Source organism: Callorhinus ursinus, unplaced genomic scaffold (assembly GCF_003265705.2).
Source record: "Callorhinus ursinus isolate GAN/ISIS: 27379988/994484 unplaced genomic scaffold, GSC_fseal_2.0 scaffold3, whole genome shotgun sequence".
In the NCBI taxonomy this organism is placed as follows: domain Eukaryota; kingdom Metazoa; phylum Chordata; class Mammalia; order Carnivora; family Otariidae; genus Callorhinus; species Callorhinus ursinus.
In genome coordinates this window covers 80,478,485-80,494,915 of record NW_027397065.1, presented here as the reverse complement: position 1 = coordinate 80,494,915, position 16,431 = coordinate 80,478,485, and the positions used below count along the sequence as shown (strand labels likewise).

Here is a 16,431-nt window from a genome sequence, read left to right as displayed (position 1 = left end):
AATAAAGAAACAAAAAAGAACCAATCAGAGATGAAGAACACGATAATGAAATTTAAAATACACTTGAGGGAATAAATAGCAGACCAGAAGAAGACGAATGAATTAGTGACCTAGAAGACAGAATAATGGAAAGTAATCAAGCTGAGCAGGTGAGAGAAGAAAAAGTACACAAAATGAAAATAGATTTAGGGAACTTAGTGACTCCATAATAACATTCACATTATAAGGATCCCAGAAGAAGAAGAGAGAAAAGGGAGCAGAAAATTTATTTGAAGAAATAATAGCTGAAAACTTCTCTAATATGGGGAAGGAAACAGATATCCAGATCCAGGAGACACAGAAATCCCCTAACAAAATCAACCCAAGGAGGTCCATCCCAAGACACGTTATAATGAAAATGGCAAAAAGTAGTAATACAGGGAGAATTTTAAAAGCAGCAAGAAAAAAGAAGACAGTTACAAACAAGGAAAACCCCATAAGGCTATGAGCGGATTTTTCAGCAGAAACTTTACAGGCCAGAAAGGAGTTGCCTGATATATTCAAAGTGCTAACAGGAAAATATCTGCAGCCAAGAATACTGTATCCAGCAAGGCTATCATTCCGAATAGGAGAGATAGTTTCTCAGAGAAACAAAAGCTAAAGGAGTTCATGATCATTAAACCAGCCCTACAAAAAAAGGCTAAAGGAGACTCTTTGAGTGAAAAGGAAAGACCATAAGTAAGAGTAAGAAAAGTAGGAAACTCAAAAAAGCAGTAAAAATAAGTATATCTGTAAAAATCAGCCAAGAAATTCACAGAATAAAAGGGTGTAAAATATGACACCATATACCTAAAATGGGGGGGGAGGGAGTAAAGAATGGGTTCAAACTTAAGTGACCATCAACTTAATATAGACTGCTATATGCAGAAGATGTTATATACAAACCTGATGGTAATCACAAATCAAAAAACGGTAATAGATATGCAAAAAATAAAGAGAAAGGCATCCAAGTAGATCACTAAAGAAAGCCAGCAAGCCATGAAAGACAGCAAGATAAGAAAGAATCAGAGCAGAACTACAGAAACCACAAACAAGTACCAAATGGCAATAAATACATATCTATCAATAATTACTTTGAATGTAAATGGACTAAACACTCCAAACAAAAGATTAAAAAAAAAAAAAAGACCCATCTATATGCTGCCTGCAAGAGACTCATTTCACACCTAAAGACACATGCAGATTGAAAGTGAGGGGATAGGAAAACATTTATCATGTAAACGGATGTGAAAAGAAGCAATACTTATATTGGACAAAATAGACTTTAAAACAAAGACTGTGACAAGAGACAAAGAAGGACACTATGATAATAAAGGAGACAATCTAACAAGAAGATAAAACAGTTGTAAATACTCATGCATCCAACAGCTCCCTGGAGTGCCTTTATATAAGGGCAGTAATCCCAATTATGAGGGTTCTACTCTCATGACCTAATCACCTCCCAAAGGCCCCACCTCCTCCTACTATCACCTTCGGGGTTAGGATTTCCACATGAACTTGAGAGGGATACGAACATTTAGACCATTGCATTACTCATTGCCCTTTATTACCAATTTAATCATCAGGTGCTATTTATTCAATTATGACAAATCATACCCTTTCAAAAAGTCTCTGAGGGTTCCTGACCTGAATAACTAGGAAGGATCCAGAGAACCCTAGTATACATTCTGGCAAAAAAGACACCCAGCTTTCCTGGTGGAAATCCCCAGGCTCCCCACTTGTCTCTTTGCGTGGGTGAGCAGTGCCTGGCAATCATGAATTACTCCTGAGAACTCTGCTGCTAAGCTCTAGAAAAAGGCAGAAAAGAGAGCTATTACTTGCTCCTGAATCCTCTCCAGGACAGAATGTTCCTCACAGATGTGTGAGGCTGCCATCTCTTTCTGAGTGTGAATTCCGTTACCACTCGGGTATGATTATTGGCAAAGAAAAAAACGGAACGTGTTGCAAACAGCACAGCAGCTCTGGTCAATCTGGATGCATTCCCATCCTCTCTGTCAGTGCAGGGAGCATGAAAGAGCAAAGAAAAGTGAATCGGTTATAGATGCAAGTTTAGGAATCCTCGATTCCCTACCACAAGCATGTTCATCCCACAGGGGCATAACTCAAGATGTGCAGGTCTCCGCAGAGCACTGTGGAGTGTCTTCTCTTTCAAGATGAATAGAACGTAGGCAGGCAGGAGAGAGAGAGATTTCAGAGCCCTCACAGCCAGGAAAATGTCAGAGCTGAAAGTCTAAGATTGCCCTCCCCTCCTGGCCCCAAATTAGCTGTTCACCTGCCTAAGAAAAATGCTAACTTTGGAGGCAGTTCTCAGAGTTCACATCATGATGAAGGTTAGTACCACGGTAGCTTGGATGGCAGTTTTGAAATCCCTAATTTGCATGTAGTGTTTTCCTTAAAGATTTACTATATATTTACAAAAGAGAGATGTACACATTTCTTTTCTTATGAATGATTTAAAACGCAGTATGTATACCACTTGGGATGGAGAAGTACATGCCAAGCTAGAAATGATTGTTTTTTAAACATTATAAGTATTTCTTCTCAATTCAAGAACTTCATATGCACCGACTATGCACCATAAACTGTGCCAGGTATTGCCAGGATACCAATAAGAAAATGATTTAATCCTTGTCTCAAAGGAGTTTTTAATGTAATGAAGGTATATTCGTCATCTGTTGCCACAGTAATGCTGTGTAACAAATCACAGCAAGCTCAGCGTTCTAGCTCACACATCTGTGGTTCACCTGGTCATCGGGTGACCCCCGCTGGGCTTGGCTGAGCTTGGCTCGAAGCTGCAGGTTTCAGCCAGTTCTGTATTCTCCATGGGCCTCTCAGCACCCTAAGATCAGTGGACTAGCCAGGCATGTTCTTCTCATTGGGCACATCACATGTCCTAATATTCACTGGCCAAAGCAAGTCACATAGCCAAGCCCAACATCACCAGACGGAACAAATCTACTGTCCCTTGGAGGAACCACGGAGTCACCTGGCAAAGATACGTGGATATAGGGAGAGATGCAAAATTGAGAAAAATAATACAGTCAAGCACATAAATTCACAACTGCCTAATAACAAAGGATGGGGATTTCAACAGGGAAGTGATTGATTATATCTCAAAGACAAGAAAATGTTCTTAGAGGAGGTGGCATTTGCACTTAGTGTTTGTATTTTCAAGAGCAGACAAGGTGGGGAGAAACAGGTGAGGGGGGCAAAACTGTAATTCAAAGATGATCCATGAGCAAAGTCACAGACATGTGTAGGACATTTTCGGTGTTAGGTTATAAAGAAGTAAATTGAAAGAAAACATTGTAACAGTAGAACAAGTATACCAGTAGGAAAACTACAAATAGACACTCAGTGGAGACCCCAGTGTCAGAAGTTCTTGTGTTGTATGTTTTTACTGGAAGTTTTTTGGAAAAAAAAAAAAAAAATGAGTGTTTGAAAATTCCCAAAGTATGAAATGTGGAAAAGCACACAAGGATAGAATTTTTGTTCAAGTCTTTAGAGCTGTAATTAAAGCTGGAAATGACTTAGAAATCATCTAGTCCAGCTCACTTACTTCTTTTTTCACAGATAAAGATACTTGTGTTTTGGAGATAAATTCTCTCTCTCCCTCTCTCTCTCTTTCTCTATGTGTGTGTGTGAAAAATATAAACATATTTAGAGAGAGAGAATAAATGTCATCTTAAATAAGTCTATCCATCTATGTATGTAAAGTACACAATAAATATCTTTATATAGAAAATAAATTATTTCATATAGATATCAAGGGGGGTATGAAATGAGCAGACTTCTTAAAGTGGCATCCTAGAGAATTCTTAATCCCTCATAAATTTAAAAACCACTTGTATCCTCATTAAGTGGTCTTTCTGGTTTCAAGGAATAGATGGGAGTCACGTCACTGAAATGCAAAGGGCAGACTTGTTAAGAAAGAGGAAAAATACATATTGCCACAGATATTCAAGGCCTGGAAACACCACCTGAAGTGCCCAGTCTAATGGCCTAAGTGGGGTGGTTCCCCAGACCCCAGACTGCAGTCGGAGTTTGGGGTACAGTTATCACAAGATGGGGGACTGGACACTAGGGGGCAGGCCAGGGCAAAGACTGCAAACACTATGTCCATCTGCCAGTCTTCCTCTCTTCCAAAACTCATTCCTTCGTTGGTAAGTGGAAGGTCATTACCTGCCTACCCAAAATGTAATTAGAAAAGGAAAAGAGTTTGTGTTCACAATATGTGAGATTTTCTCCAGAATAGAGATAATGAAACTTTGAAGTTGTGCCCTTTAGATGATCACCATTAATGGAGATCAGAAGTCAGCCAGCTGTGGCCTGCAGGTCAAATCCAGCTGGTCTGTTTTTATAAAATAGTTTTATGGAAACAGCCACCCCTGTTCGTTTACGTATTGTTTAGGGCAGCTATTGCACTACAATGCCAGGGTGGATTAATGGCAGCGGAGACAGGGCCCATGTGGCCTGCAGTGCCTCAAACATTCCCCATCAGGCCCTTCACAGAGAGGGTTGCCCACCCCTCCTGCAGATAGAGGACTATTCCTGGAATGGGCGAAATTTGCATGTGCTTCTGCTTCCCGTGATGGATTCTGCCCAGGAGGCATATCGGTGGACTGAGTGTCACCGGTTTGCCTCCTTCCCCGGGCTCCGCTATGGGCCATCCTTTTAACCCTTTGCTCTCTGTCCTTTGCCAGACTCCGACCTGAGCATGCGCACACTGAGCACGCCCAGCCCAGCCCTGATATGTCCCCCGAACCTGCCCGGATTTCAGAATGGAAGGGGCTCGTCCACCTCCTCGTCGTCCATCACCGGGGAGACGGTGGCCATGGTCCACTCGCCGCCCCCGACCCGCCTCACCCACCCGCTCATCCGGCTGGCCTCCAGACCGCAGAAGGAGCAGGCCAGCATCGAGCGCCTCCCGGACCAGTCCATGGTGCAGATCTTCTCCTTCCTGCCCACCAACCAGCTGTGCCGCTGCGCCCGCGTGTGCCGCCGCTGGTACAACCTGGCCTGGGACCCGCGGCTCTGGAGGACTATCCGCCTGACGGGCGAGACCATCAACGTGGACCGCGCCCTCAAGGTGCTGACCCGCAGACTCTGTCAGGACACGCCCAACGTCTGTCTCATGCTGGAAACCGTAACTGTCAGTGGCTGCAGGCGGCTCACGGACCGAGGGCTTTACACCATTGCCCAGTGCTGCCCCGAACTGAGGCGACTGGAGGTCTCGGGCTGTTACAATATCTCCAACGAGGCGGTCTTCGACGTGGTGTCCCTCTGCCCCAACCTGGAGCACCTGGACGTGTCAGGTAAATGGCGGCTGACCCCCCCCCTCAGCCCCCCATCCACGGGGCCTTCTGGTGCACCCTCCCAAAGCAGTAGAGGACATTGCCCCCCACCCCAAAAAGGTCCCCTCCCTGATAGCCATTAGAGATGGAGGGTGGGTGGTAAGGACGCTGACTCTTCCAGAGAGACTGTCTCTATGTAATCACGACCCCAGAGGCCAGACGTATCCCTTTCATCACACAAGGCCCACTCCTTAAAGGCACTCGAGTCCCCTTTTTGTCTGGCCGTTAAGGTAATGTGACTTTTAAACACGTCCTTCCTCCCCACAGCTGTCACTGAACTTCAGAGCAACCATAGAGAATGGGAACCAAATATCTAACCCAAGGACAGGTAGTTTAGACGCCGCCCTTTATGTCCATTCGCTATGATTTCATGGAGCCCAAAAGCTGTGTCTAAGCTGATTCTGTGCTTTGGGCCGTGCTCACGATTGTTTGCCATTTTGCAGACCCTGGGGAAAATCCATCATGGCCAAGTGTCTCCTTATATTTCACCCCCACTGTCCTTACCCTTGGGTTGATTTTGGATCTTTTCTTTCTTTTAAGCAAAATTCTCAATTACATAGTGCAAGGATAAGGCCCATCAAGTGGAGCCTTTAGATCTTTTTTGAATTGAGGGAAATCCCAGCATGGTTGCTTTGCTTGAAAACCTCTCTCAGGCAGGAAGAATTAAAACCCAGACTCACACTTCGGGGCCAGACGTGGATCCAGCCGGACTAACAGCCTTTCTTTATCTCATCCACTGCCCAGTCAAAGGACCAACATTGGAGAGGCTGAAATGTGTAAGATGCATCAGGGAGTTAAAGGAACAGCATGAGCCACAACCTCAGGGATGGTCAGGGAAGGGTCAAGAAGTAAAAACCACTGTGACAGGCGAATAAACAGAATTTGGGATTTACAAGCATCTGAGGTAAATAATACCCTCCAACAAAATCTGAAGTCAAAGTCTGCTCTCTGAGCTTGCTCTCTCTTTCAAAAGCCGACATCTGAAAATATTTCAGATGACAGTCAATTATTTTTCACAGATTCTTTCCCTCGCTGGAAAGCAATTCGTTTCTCCACCCCCTTCCGCTGGCTTCGGGACAAAACCATAGTAACCGTAGTTTCAGTTAGTCATGAGCAGCTGCTGGCCTAAAGAGGCAGGAAACAAAGAGGTTTTCTTACATTTTTCCTCCAAGGAATTCTGGAAACAGAAAGCATTGTGATGTGGTAGAGACTGGTTTCAAAACTTTGTGATTTGGGACAGTTCACAGCTTTCTCTAGATGTGTTTCCTCTTCAGTTTAAAAAAAAAAAAAGGCAAGGAATTGGCTTCTTTAACATTCTAAGACTCTGAGCATCGTCGGCCTATTTTTTAGACACCTCATTTCTTTGTCTTTTCAAAAATCAGATTAGAGAACGACTTGTTCTTGGAGTCCCTATCTTTGTTAAAGGAGCTCCCTGAGCACCCTCGGGACACGCTGCAAGTACTGTGACCTTTTCTGTTGGGGTCCTTTTGAAATTCAGAAATGTAGGAACTACTTTGGGAATGGAAATTCCTGGGCCTCTAGCCTGAGTGAGTGGATGGGCCTAGGCCCCTTTGACTAACCATTCTGTAAGCCTGATGCCCTTCCTCTATATCCCCCTAATCTGCAGAGCCTAATATATTTGTGGTTTTCTCACACGCCTCTCAGTGACCCGCTGTGACCTGTGTAGACACTATGTACACAAGGGAATCTCTAACTCACCCAGTTAAGAGCACAGGATTCCAGCTATGGGGGGGAAGGGGGCGGGGTTTTCCAAATGGTGCACTCCAGTCCTGAGGGAATCTGGAAACCTTAGGCTGATACTGGGAGAAGCCAGAGGGCTGCCAGAGGTGATTTCACTGCTGCCTTATTCCCCTTGGTTTTCGAGCTGGCCTTCTCACTGGCAGGAACCTCGACTTTGGAGGATTCATCGCTGTTCTAGAGCTTAATTACCCCAGAGGATGTGAGACTCTCTAGTCCCTGGTACACTCACCTTGAAAGCTGTCTTTTCAAGTCATTGAAACTTACTATAACTAGCTGTAGGCTTTTGTCATTATCACGTATTACCTTTTATTAATATTTAGTCCAGGTTCTTCAAAGAAACAGAACAGTGTGTGTGTGTGTGTGTGTGTGTGTGTGTGTGTGTGTGTGTGTGTGTGTTTACCTGTAAAGAGACTGATCTGCCATCTGCAAGCTGGAAACCCAGGGAAACCTGGCAGTACAGTTCAGTCCAAGTCCAAAGGCCTGAGAACCAAGGGTGCTGATGGTGTAAGTCTCATTCGAAGGCAGGAGAAGACCAATGCATCAGTTCAAACAGTCAAACAGAGAACAAATTCTCCATTCCTCCATCTTTTGGTCTAGTCAGGCCCTCATCTGATTGAACGATGCCCATCCACATTGGGGAGGGCAGTCTGCTTTACTGGATCCACTGATTCAGATGTTAATCTGGCCCAGAAACAGGCTCGCAGGTACCCCCAGAAATGTTAGCCACATGTCTTGGCACCTCGTCATCGACTCAAGTTGACATATAAAATTAACTATCAAATTAATAATGTCTTGAAACATCGATGAAACACGGTAAAGCCGGCCAGTTTTCAAAGTATAATATATTGTAATTATCGCAAATGAAATTGCCTCAAAGGGTCCTCTTACAACGAGACACCTGGAGTTCAATAATGAGAGGAGGTGGTAAGGAAGAACATTTTTGTGAAAGCAGAACCAAATCTGGAATTAAGTGGAAGACACCCCACAGATATGTTCAACCTAGATTGTTCATTTCCTATTGAGGAGTATCCATACTCCTTACCCTGAGTATTAGGGCAGGCCCCATAATCTGATCCTAATGGACCATTCCTATCTCAGTTCCCATTAAATGCTTTCAGATACTTTGCATTCTACCCTGTGGCCACTCCTCACAACCCCTCTGCCACCATGCTTTCTTGGGTCTCATATTTGCTCATGCTATCACCTTACTGCCTAATCTCCACATTAGGTAACCAAAATGCTTCTCTCAAGAATCCTCTTATAGATACTCACCACTTCCAAGACTCCTGATTCCTCAGTATCTAAGTGTTCACTTCATGCTGGCACATCTACAGTAAATCCCTCATGCAGTTCATCAATTGCATGCTATATCCTAGTCATTTCTTACCTCCTCTCCTGTAATTGAAGGCTTGCATCAGAAAACCTTCCCTAGTCTGGCTGTATGAGTCTCATAATCTCACTGAGTCTGAGATGCCTCATCTTTAAAAAATGAAGGTTTAATGGGATGATTTCTAAGGTGCTCTGCGTCTCTGTAATGTATGAATGCATGAACTAACCACAGATACTACCTACTGGGCCATGGACCAATTTATTTTCTTTTCAGTCCAAACTTAACAAATCTGTAAGAATTAAGGCTGAGGCTCAAATTAAAATTACTGATCTAAAATAATACAAGCAGATCAAAAGAGCATCTTTACCAAAACAGAGCTTAACCAATACTGCATTAAACTGGGGACTCAGTTTCAAAAACAAGGCACATGTTTCCCTGAATCAAATATAATATCCTTCCTGGAGTGCATCAGATTTTAGTAGATATTAAAAAAAAAATAAGAAACTGAAACTAAGCATTTAGGGACGAAGGTTGTCATCTGATCTTGAAAAACAAAGTGCCTTCACAGGCATCCCAGATAGATAGGCTGCCACTACTGTGGACATATAAATTCGGTATAAGCAGGACTATAGTCACTCTAAAAAAAAAAAAAGAAATTCAAAACAAAGGAATATTTCAAAGCTGAAGGTGAGGGTTACCAACCACCTTCTGCAAAACCATGAAGGCTACTGGATAGAACAGAGTGGACAGCCTCTGATGAGTCACATCTTTGTTCTCCAGCATTGGATTGTATGCTTTACTCTTTCCTGAAATTCTTTGACCTGGTAGCACTTGGCTTTTGAACCTCATTATTCCCAGGACCTGAATTTTATAAGACTTTCCTGGGCAGCCTGCCAGGAGGTGGGAGGACCATCCCCATTAGCACGATTCTGTCGCCACTTGGGAGCCTTGGATATTGCTTGAGCAGCCAGGGCATGGAGGTGCCTGAGGTGAAGCACCTGGCTTTGGAACTGCAAGAAGGATTCGGGAAAAGCACAGAGAAAATGAGAAAATGAAAAATACAGATACAGTTTATGTAGTGGGATGATATATATATGTATGTATATATATAAAAAATATATTGACATCATATTATTTATATTTATATACTAAAAATATGCTGTACATATATTATGTAATATCAGATGAACTGAAATATACACTGAATGAGTGTTTCATATATAATTATATGTAATATGTAATGTATATAATGTATCATGTATACACACATTCATAGGGGAAGAGTGGCTAGAAACAGTGTTTAGAGAGATAGCTAAAGATATCTTCCAATCATCTGAAAAAGGATAGAGTATTAAAGGGGTTCTAGATCTCAACAAACACAAAATCTTCCTAAGCATTCATTTCCTTATCAGTAAAATGGATTAAAAATCAGGTGAGGAAATGTTTATAAAAGCATTCTGTAAACTTCATAATTCAATACAAATAAAAGGCATTATAATTAAGTATAAAACAGACAATTGTTTTATAGTATAAATGTATATCAGCCATGGCCAAAGTCCTGAGGACATTTAAATGTTGGAATTTACATTATCCGGAGTGGGGCAAAATTAGCCCTAGATCAAGGTCCACAAATAGTTCCTAGAGGCTCATATAGGCTTTATGGGCCAGAAGGTGAAATCATATATATTTTGCAGGTACTTACATAAAGAGAGAAAACTTCTCCCTCCACCCCGCCACCATGTGACTGGGGTGGGCCTCCCGTGTGCTGGGCATGGTTTCTGCCTAATTGCCATCTGCTGGAGACATTTTTGGTATGAGAGCACTGGCCTGAGTGGAAAAGGTCTGGTTAATGTGTGGGAAGAGGAGGATGGTGTTACGGACTGAATGTTTGTGTCTCCCCCAAATCCCTATGTTGGAACCCTAGCCATCAGTGTGATGCTATTAGGAGGTGCGGCCTTTGGGAAGTCAGTAGGTTTAGGTGAGGTCATGAAAGGGTGGAGCCCCTATGATGGTATTAGTGCCTTTATAAGAGAAACCAGAGAATTTGCTCTCCTTCTCTCCACCATGTGGGAATACAGTAAGGAGGCAGCTGTCTACAAGAGGGGTTCTCACCAGAAACCAGGCGATGAATTGGCTGGCAGCCTTGATCTTGAACTTCTCAGCCTCTAAGCTGTGAGAAATAAATGTGTGTTGTTTAAAAATAAATGAAATGAATTATCCTATCTGATCTTCTTACAGAAGACTATTCACTATAATTCACTAGTTTGTTCATTCAGCAGATGTTTAGTGAGCACCAGCTATGAACCAAGGATGAGGGATACAGCAGTGAACAGCCCAGAATCCCTTTCCTCAGGACCTTACCTTCCAGAGTGAGGACAGCAAATACTTAAGTGAACAAATAAATGTATCATGCCACAAAGTGGTAAAGAGTGCTAAGAAGAAATGGGAGTCAAGCAGGGGACACTGGCTCATACAGGGTGATTGGGAAGAATTGTCAATAAGCTGACGTGTGCTCAGAGACCTCAAAAAGTAGGGATGGCCCACAGGGCTGCCCGGGGAATCCCTGTCCCATGCACAGACATTGAGGCAGGAGGGCAGCTCAGCTGTGTGGGAACCAGCCAGGAGGCCAGTGGGGTCAGGGGAGTGGGGTAAGAGATGAAGTCAAAGAGAGCAGGGATACAGGCCCTCGGGGGACCCTTAGACTTTAGGGGGTGGCATCCAAAGACTTTGAGCAAAGTGACATGATTGGAGTTCTGTTTTCCAGAATCTCTCCGGCAGCTCTGAGAACAGACAGTTGGGAGTAAGGGCAGGACAGGGAAACTGGTTGAGGGGCTGGAGCAGTCATCCAGATGACACAGTTATTCTTCCCTGACCAAAAAGGATTGAAGTGAGTCTCCAGGTGGCCAGTGGTTAGATTAATAATTACGTATCTTTCCCCTGGAGTTTTCCAAGTACCTCTGTACCCATTATTTCATTGCATCCGCATGATACCCCAACAGTACAGGCACCCCAGCTACTCATGCTCATTGCATAGACGAGAGCCTTGAGACGGAAGAGGTAAGCCTCCTGCCTGAGGCCCTAAAAAGTAGACCTGAACGAGGTGTGACTCCCAAATGCTCTTTCTGCCAAACCAAGGTCATGGCCAAGCCTTCTCCAGCATGATCTTACCTCTTTGACCACAGAGCTACAGGACCGTTGCAGGGAGAGAATCAGCCCTTACCAAGCTTCCAGAACTATCTGGGCCAGGGCAAGATATTTACAACCATTGTCTCCTTTATTCTTCACAGCGACCTGTGGGGAACATGATCATCCCCGTTTTAAGACAAATGAAGAGCTCAGAAGGATTGATTTGCCCCATGTCAGGCAACTAGTGATGGATGTGGAATTGGAGCTGCGGTGTTTCTGATTCAAAAGCCCAGATGAGCAGGGACAACCCATTCTTTCTCTCGTTCTCCGTAGGCGTCAAAGAGGGCAGGGGTAACATCGGGGGCCGCGCTGGGGGGGGAGGGAGTTGTTCGAGAAGGAATCCTCAACGGCATCCCCCGGGTGAGGCACACACCATGCCCCACCCTACCCCCGCTTCTCGAAGGTCCTCTGAGCGTGTGTTCTGTCTCTCTGTGTAGGGTGCTCCAAAGTGACCTGCATCAGCTTGACCCGGGAGGCCTCCATTAAACTGTCCCCCCTGCATGGCAAACAGATTTCCATCCGATACCTGGACATGACGGACTGCTTCGTGCTGGAGGACGAAGGGCTGCACACGATCGCGGCGCACTGCACGCAGCTGACCCACCTGTACCTGCGCCGCTGCGTGCGCCTCACCGACGAGGGCCTGCGCTATCTGATGATCTACTGCACCTCCATCAAGGAGCTGAGCGTCAGCGACTGCCGCTTTGTCAGCGACTTCGGCCTGCGGGAGATCGCCAAGCTGGAGGCGCGCCTGCGGTACCTCAGCATCGCCCACTGCGGCCGGGTCACCGATGTGGGCATCCGCTACGTGGCCAAGTACTGCAGCAAGCTGCGCTACCTCAACGCGAGGGGCTGCGAGGGCATCACGGACCACGGCGTGGAGTACCTCGCCAAGAACTGCACCAAACTCAAGTCCCTGGACATCGGCAAGTGCCCGCTGGTCTCCGACACGGGCCTCGAGTGCCTGGCCCTGAACTGCTTCAACCTCAAGCGGCTCAGCCTCAAGTCCTGCGAGAGCATCACGGGCCAGGGCCTGCAGATCGTGGCAGCCAACTGCTTCGACCTCCAGATGCTCAACGTGCAGGACTGCGAGGTGTCCGTGGAGGCCCTGCGGTTCGTGAAGCGCCACTGCAAGCGCTGCGTCATCGAGCACACCAACCCCGCCTTCTTCTGAAGGGGCCGCTCGGGCCGCCGCGCTGCACAGCCGCGCGCGGACACAGCGGCGCGATTCCTAAAAGCAGCATCTGTAAGCGCCGACGCCCGCTCCCCCGTAGCAGCCCTTGCTTCCTGGGAGGTTCTTAGGGATCTGGCTTTTCTTTTTCCTTAGTGCTCGTGGGCAACAGGGGTCAAGGAAAGGAAGGGAGAGCGGGGGGAGGGCGGGGAGGTGGTGCAAGTTGCTGTGCCGGTAAACTGGTTTTTTGGGTCAGGTCATCTGTAGGCAGTTTCTCTTTTCCCCAAAGAGGTACCTCAGAAAGCCGATGGCAGTGTGTTTAAGAACGCCTCTTTCTCTGTCTCTGTGCTCCTGGCGGCATCCCAGGCTTGTGCGCGCGCACACACCCTGTCCCAACCGCTCCCCCGTAGCCCCGCCCTGGCCACCAGCAACCACACATCCAGGATAATGATGCTCCCCAGACCTCCTCCTTTTTAAACCGCTTGAGTGGCCTAAGCCGCGCTCGGCAATCCCGCGCCCAAACAAATTCTTATTAAATAAATGTCCTAGCACGTGGTATATACAAAGCACTTCCAACCCTTTTCTAAAGATTCACTTCGGGCAAGCAGCACTGCAGGAGGGGACCTGCATTCTCCCCTCCCCGCCCCCAGCTCTGCCACAGACATAGCTGTGTGACCTTGGGCAAGTCACTTGACATCTCTGGGCTTCGGCTTCCCGCACTGAATCAGAGGCCATTCAGCTCGATGATCCGCTTCATACCCATTTTAGAATTGAGAGGACAGAGATTGTCCGTAAGGAGCAGCACCTTGGCCTACAGCATATGAGGCATCTATCTCTCCCAAGAGTATTGGTTTTGTGGGTGCTTTCAGGAGACTGGGAAGTGCCAGCATGAATGTCCCACATGTCCTTCACCTCTGATCTGAATGTCACCCCAACCCTGTTTCTTTTTGGTGCGTGAGTCCCTCGGGCACCTACTCCTGCCCCACTAGGTGGATGATTCCTGTGACAGGCGCTTCCTGCACCACCCGACCCCACACCATCTTACAGAGGCAGTGGATTTCCCACCCAGAGCACAGCCCACTGCCCCAGTCAAGTGGATCTTGCTGAGTGTTTTCAGATAGGAAGAAAGGCCCTCAAAAGTTTTCATTAACCGGGGAGGCCCAAGATAGCACATGTCTTCGAAGGGTGTGCTGTCCTTTCTTAGTGCACATGTGGTATGTAGCAGACACATCTACATCTGCCCTGCAGCTGGCAGGGGCAGACGTGTTGGTTCTTCTTCATTCGGATCACATTTCCACTTTTCTCATCTATTTATTTCTCTGTGCAGCCAGACTCCATCGCGTGAAGCCTGTTGGGCTTAAGTCCTAAGTGATTAGCGGCGCAGATTGCCACCTCGTGTGCCTTCTCCCATGGCTATCTGCATGTTCTCTGTCAGAGAGCACACAGCAGACTTTCAGGTGTTTAAAGACCGTTCACTCAAAAATGCCAGGCAAATGGAAGAAGGAGCACATTGATCACACTGAAGCGCTGGCCCGCTAACCAGGCCCTTGGAATAGAACATTAAAATCCTTGCCAAGTATGCATTTTAAATGGCCCTGTTTGGATGGGAATCCATTTGCTAGCCTCACTTGCATGAAATCGGGATGCCAGAAGAAAGTCCACTGCTCATTTTCATGAAATTGATTTGCCTTTTATTAATAAACACATGACTTTTCCCACATTGTTCTCTGGCCACACCTCTCCTTCATCGCTCTTCAGTCATCCACTGCTTTCTCAAAGGGTCCACCCATCCAAACCCAGAACCTCTGTATCTCCAAGCCAAGTAGGTGGAATTGGTTGCAGATCAAGCTCACACACAACTCGACAACTGCACTCCCACTGTAGGCTCCCTGCATTTCTTTGTCTTATGTCGGGAAGGAGGAGATAGAGTGAGGTGGCCTTTGCCCAGGAGGTTTCTTTTCTTGCATCATATGACCTATGACCTCCTCCCCAGTCAACATCGTCAACGGTTTAGTGCACAATCATGACCTGTGTGCCACGGGGAAAATGAATTGCTTGGCTGGGGAGAGTGTCTAGTGATAGTCACAGTGTTTAGAGCCATGAAAGAGGCTGAAGGTAGCATTCCCATGCTCTGTGCCTTGTGACCATGTCTAACATTTCAGGAGTTGAGAGTCACAAGGATTGTCCCTAACCCTTGGCACCGGGGTCTTCCAAGTGTTTAATTTTCATACTTCCGGAATGAGAAGAGAGATCCAAAATGGCGCCCTGAACCAGAGAAGGGGTGTCCCATTACAAATACCTTTATCACCACCACTGGACCACATTGCCTAAACTGTCTCCCACACATGAGGCAAAGCTGACTTTCACACTCATTGCCCAGCACGTGCTGTCTCTCCCAGTCTCTCCCTTTGCCCCCGTCTTCTCTTCAGCCACTCCGCTCACCCCTCTTGGGATATGAATCCATGGCGGCAGTCACTGGGGAAACAGCTCAGCAGATTTTTAGAGACCAAGCAAAAGGCCTCACTAGGAAATTTATGTTTTAAAACATTGCTTCCTTCCTGCCTCTGCGAAATTGAATGCTCATTGTTTGTTTGTTTTTTTATTTCTAATGATCAATCACTGCGTGCTGTATGACTCTAGAAAGCCTTAATTTACTACCACCAAGAAATAAAGCAATATGTTGGTAATCGGGTTAAGTCTCATTTAATAACGCTGGCCGGAGGAGCATGGTGTTCAGATGGGGACGCTCAAGGGCGAGGAAGAAACTTACCTTCTGCTGACGTGGAGAGCAAGTCAGCAAGTCGGGTCAGTGCGGCTCTTGTGCCTTTAAAGTTGCATCCACGATTTTGTCGTTTCCCTTGGCCCGGTGACTTTGGCTGGAAATCAGCAGGCGAGTGAAAAATCATTACCGTCACAGTTTAGGTCAGGTCTTCAATTCCTTACTCTTGGAGCCAGATGTATTTTGGAATTTATAATTTTTTATATTTGAGGAAGTGAGCTGTGGTGTATTTTGTAATACCCCTGGCAGAGTTTAGGGCGGCCCCCTTAGTCAAACACGTTAGATTTCTGCAGCCGTCGCTGCACACAGCCCTACTATATAAGATTATTACAGACTAAGTAGCCTTGCATCCATTCAGGTTAGGTTTTGTCACCAAATTAATTTGTGCCAAACATAATGAAAAAAACTTCTATTTCTTCAGAGCTCTCCAGATTGCAGAACTATGAATAAGTAACTGTGGACCTGAATACGTCCCCTGGCACGGGTCCAAATGCTGGAGTAATTGTCGAAATCATGCCATTGGTTGTTACCAATTTTTTAAAAGGTCTTAGAGCATTAAAACCTAGAAGGACAACACGGCAACTTGATCTAAAAGGAAAAATTATCATTCCGTTGGAAAAAAAGAAATGCCAAAGCTCTTCTCACCCCAACCTTTAGATCTGAGAAATCAATATGGCAGAAAGCAAGCACCGAGAGATGAATGGCACAATTCCTCTTTAGCAAGTAAAAAGGTTTTAAGAGATAATTGATTTTAAATGTTTTTGTCCTCAACCTTCTTCACATCCTATGTCAGCTGCTTAATGACTGTCAC

General features: G+C 45.8%; 1 protein-coding gene across 2 annotated transcripts in view; it reads left to right on the top strand.

The window, feature by feature from the left end:
* FBXL7 (F-box and leucine rich repeat protein 7) overlaps positions 1-15,527 on the top strand; it is a 388,316-nt gene extending 372,789 nt beyond the window's left edge. The window contains exons 3-4 of one of the 2 annotated variants that reach the window (XM_073891077.1): positions 4,743-5,354; positions 12,182-15,527. In XM_073891077.1, coding sequence (XP_073747178.1) covers positions 4,743-5,354; positions 12,182-12,972 — 1,403 coding nt within the window. In that variant the 3' untranslated portion in view covers positions 12,973-15,527. Of the gene's footprint in view, positions 1-4,742; positions 5,355-12,107 lie in introns of both variants that reach the window. The other variant, XM_025867455.2, reaches the window with a different exon arrangement.
* Positions 15,528-16,431: the final 904 nt, after the last annotated feature.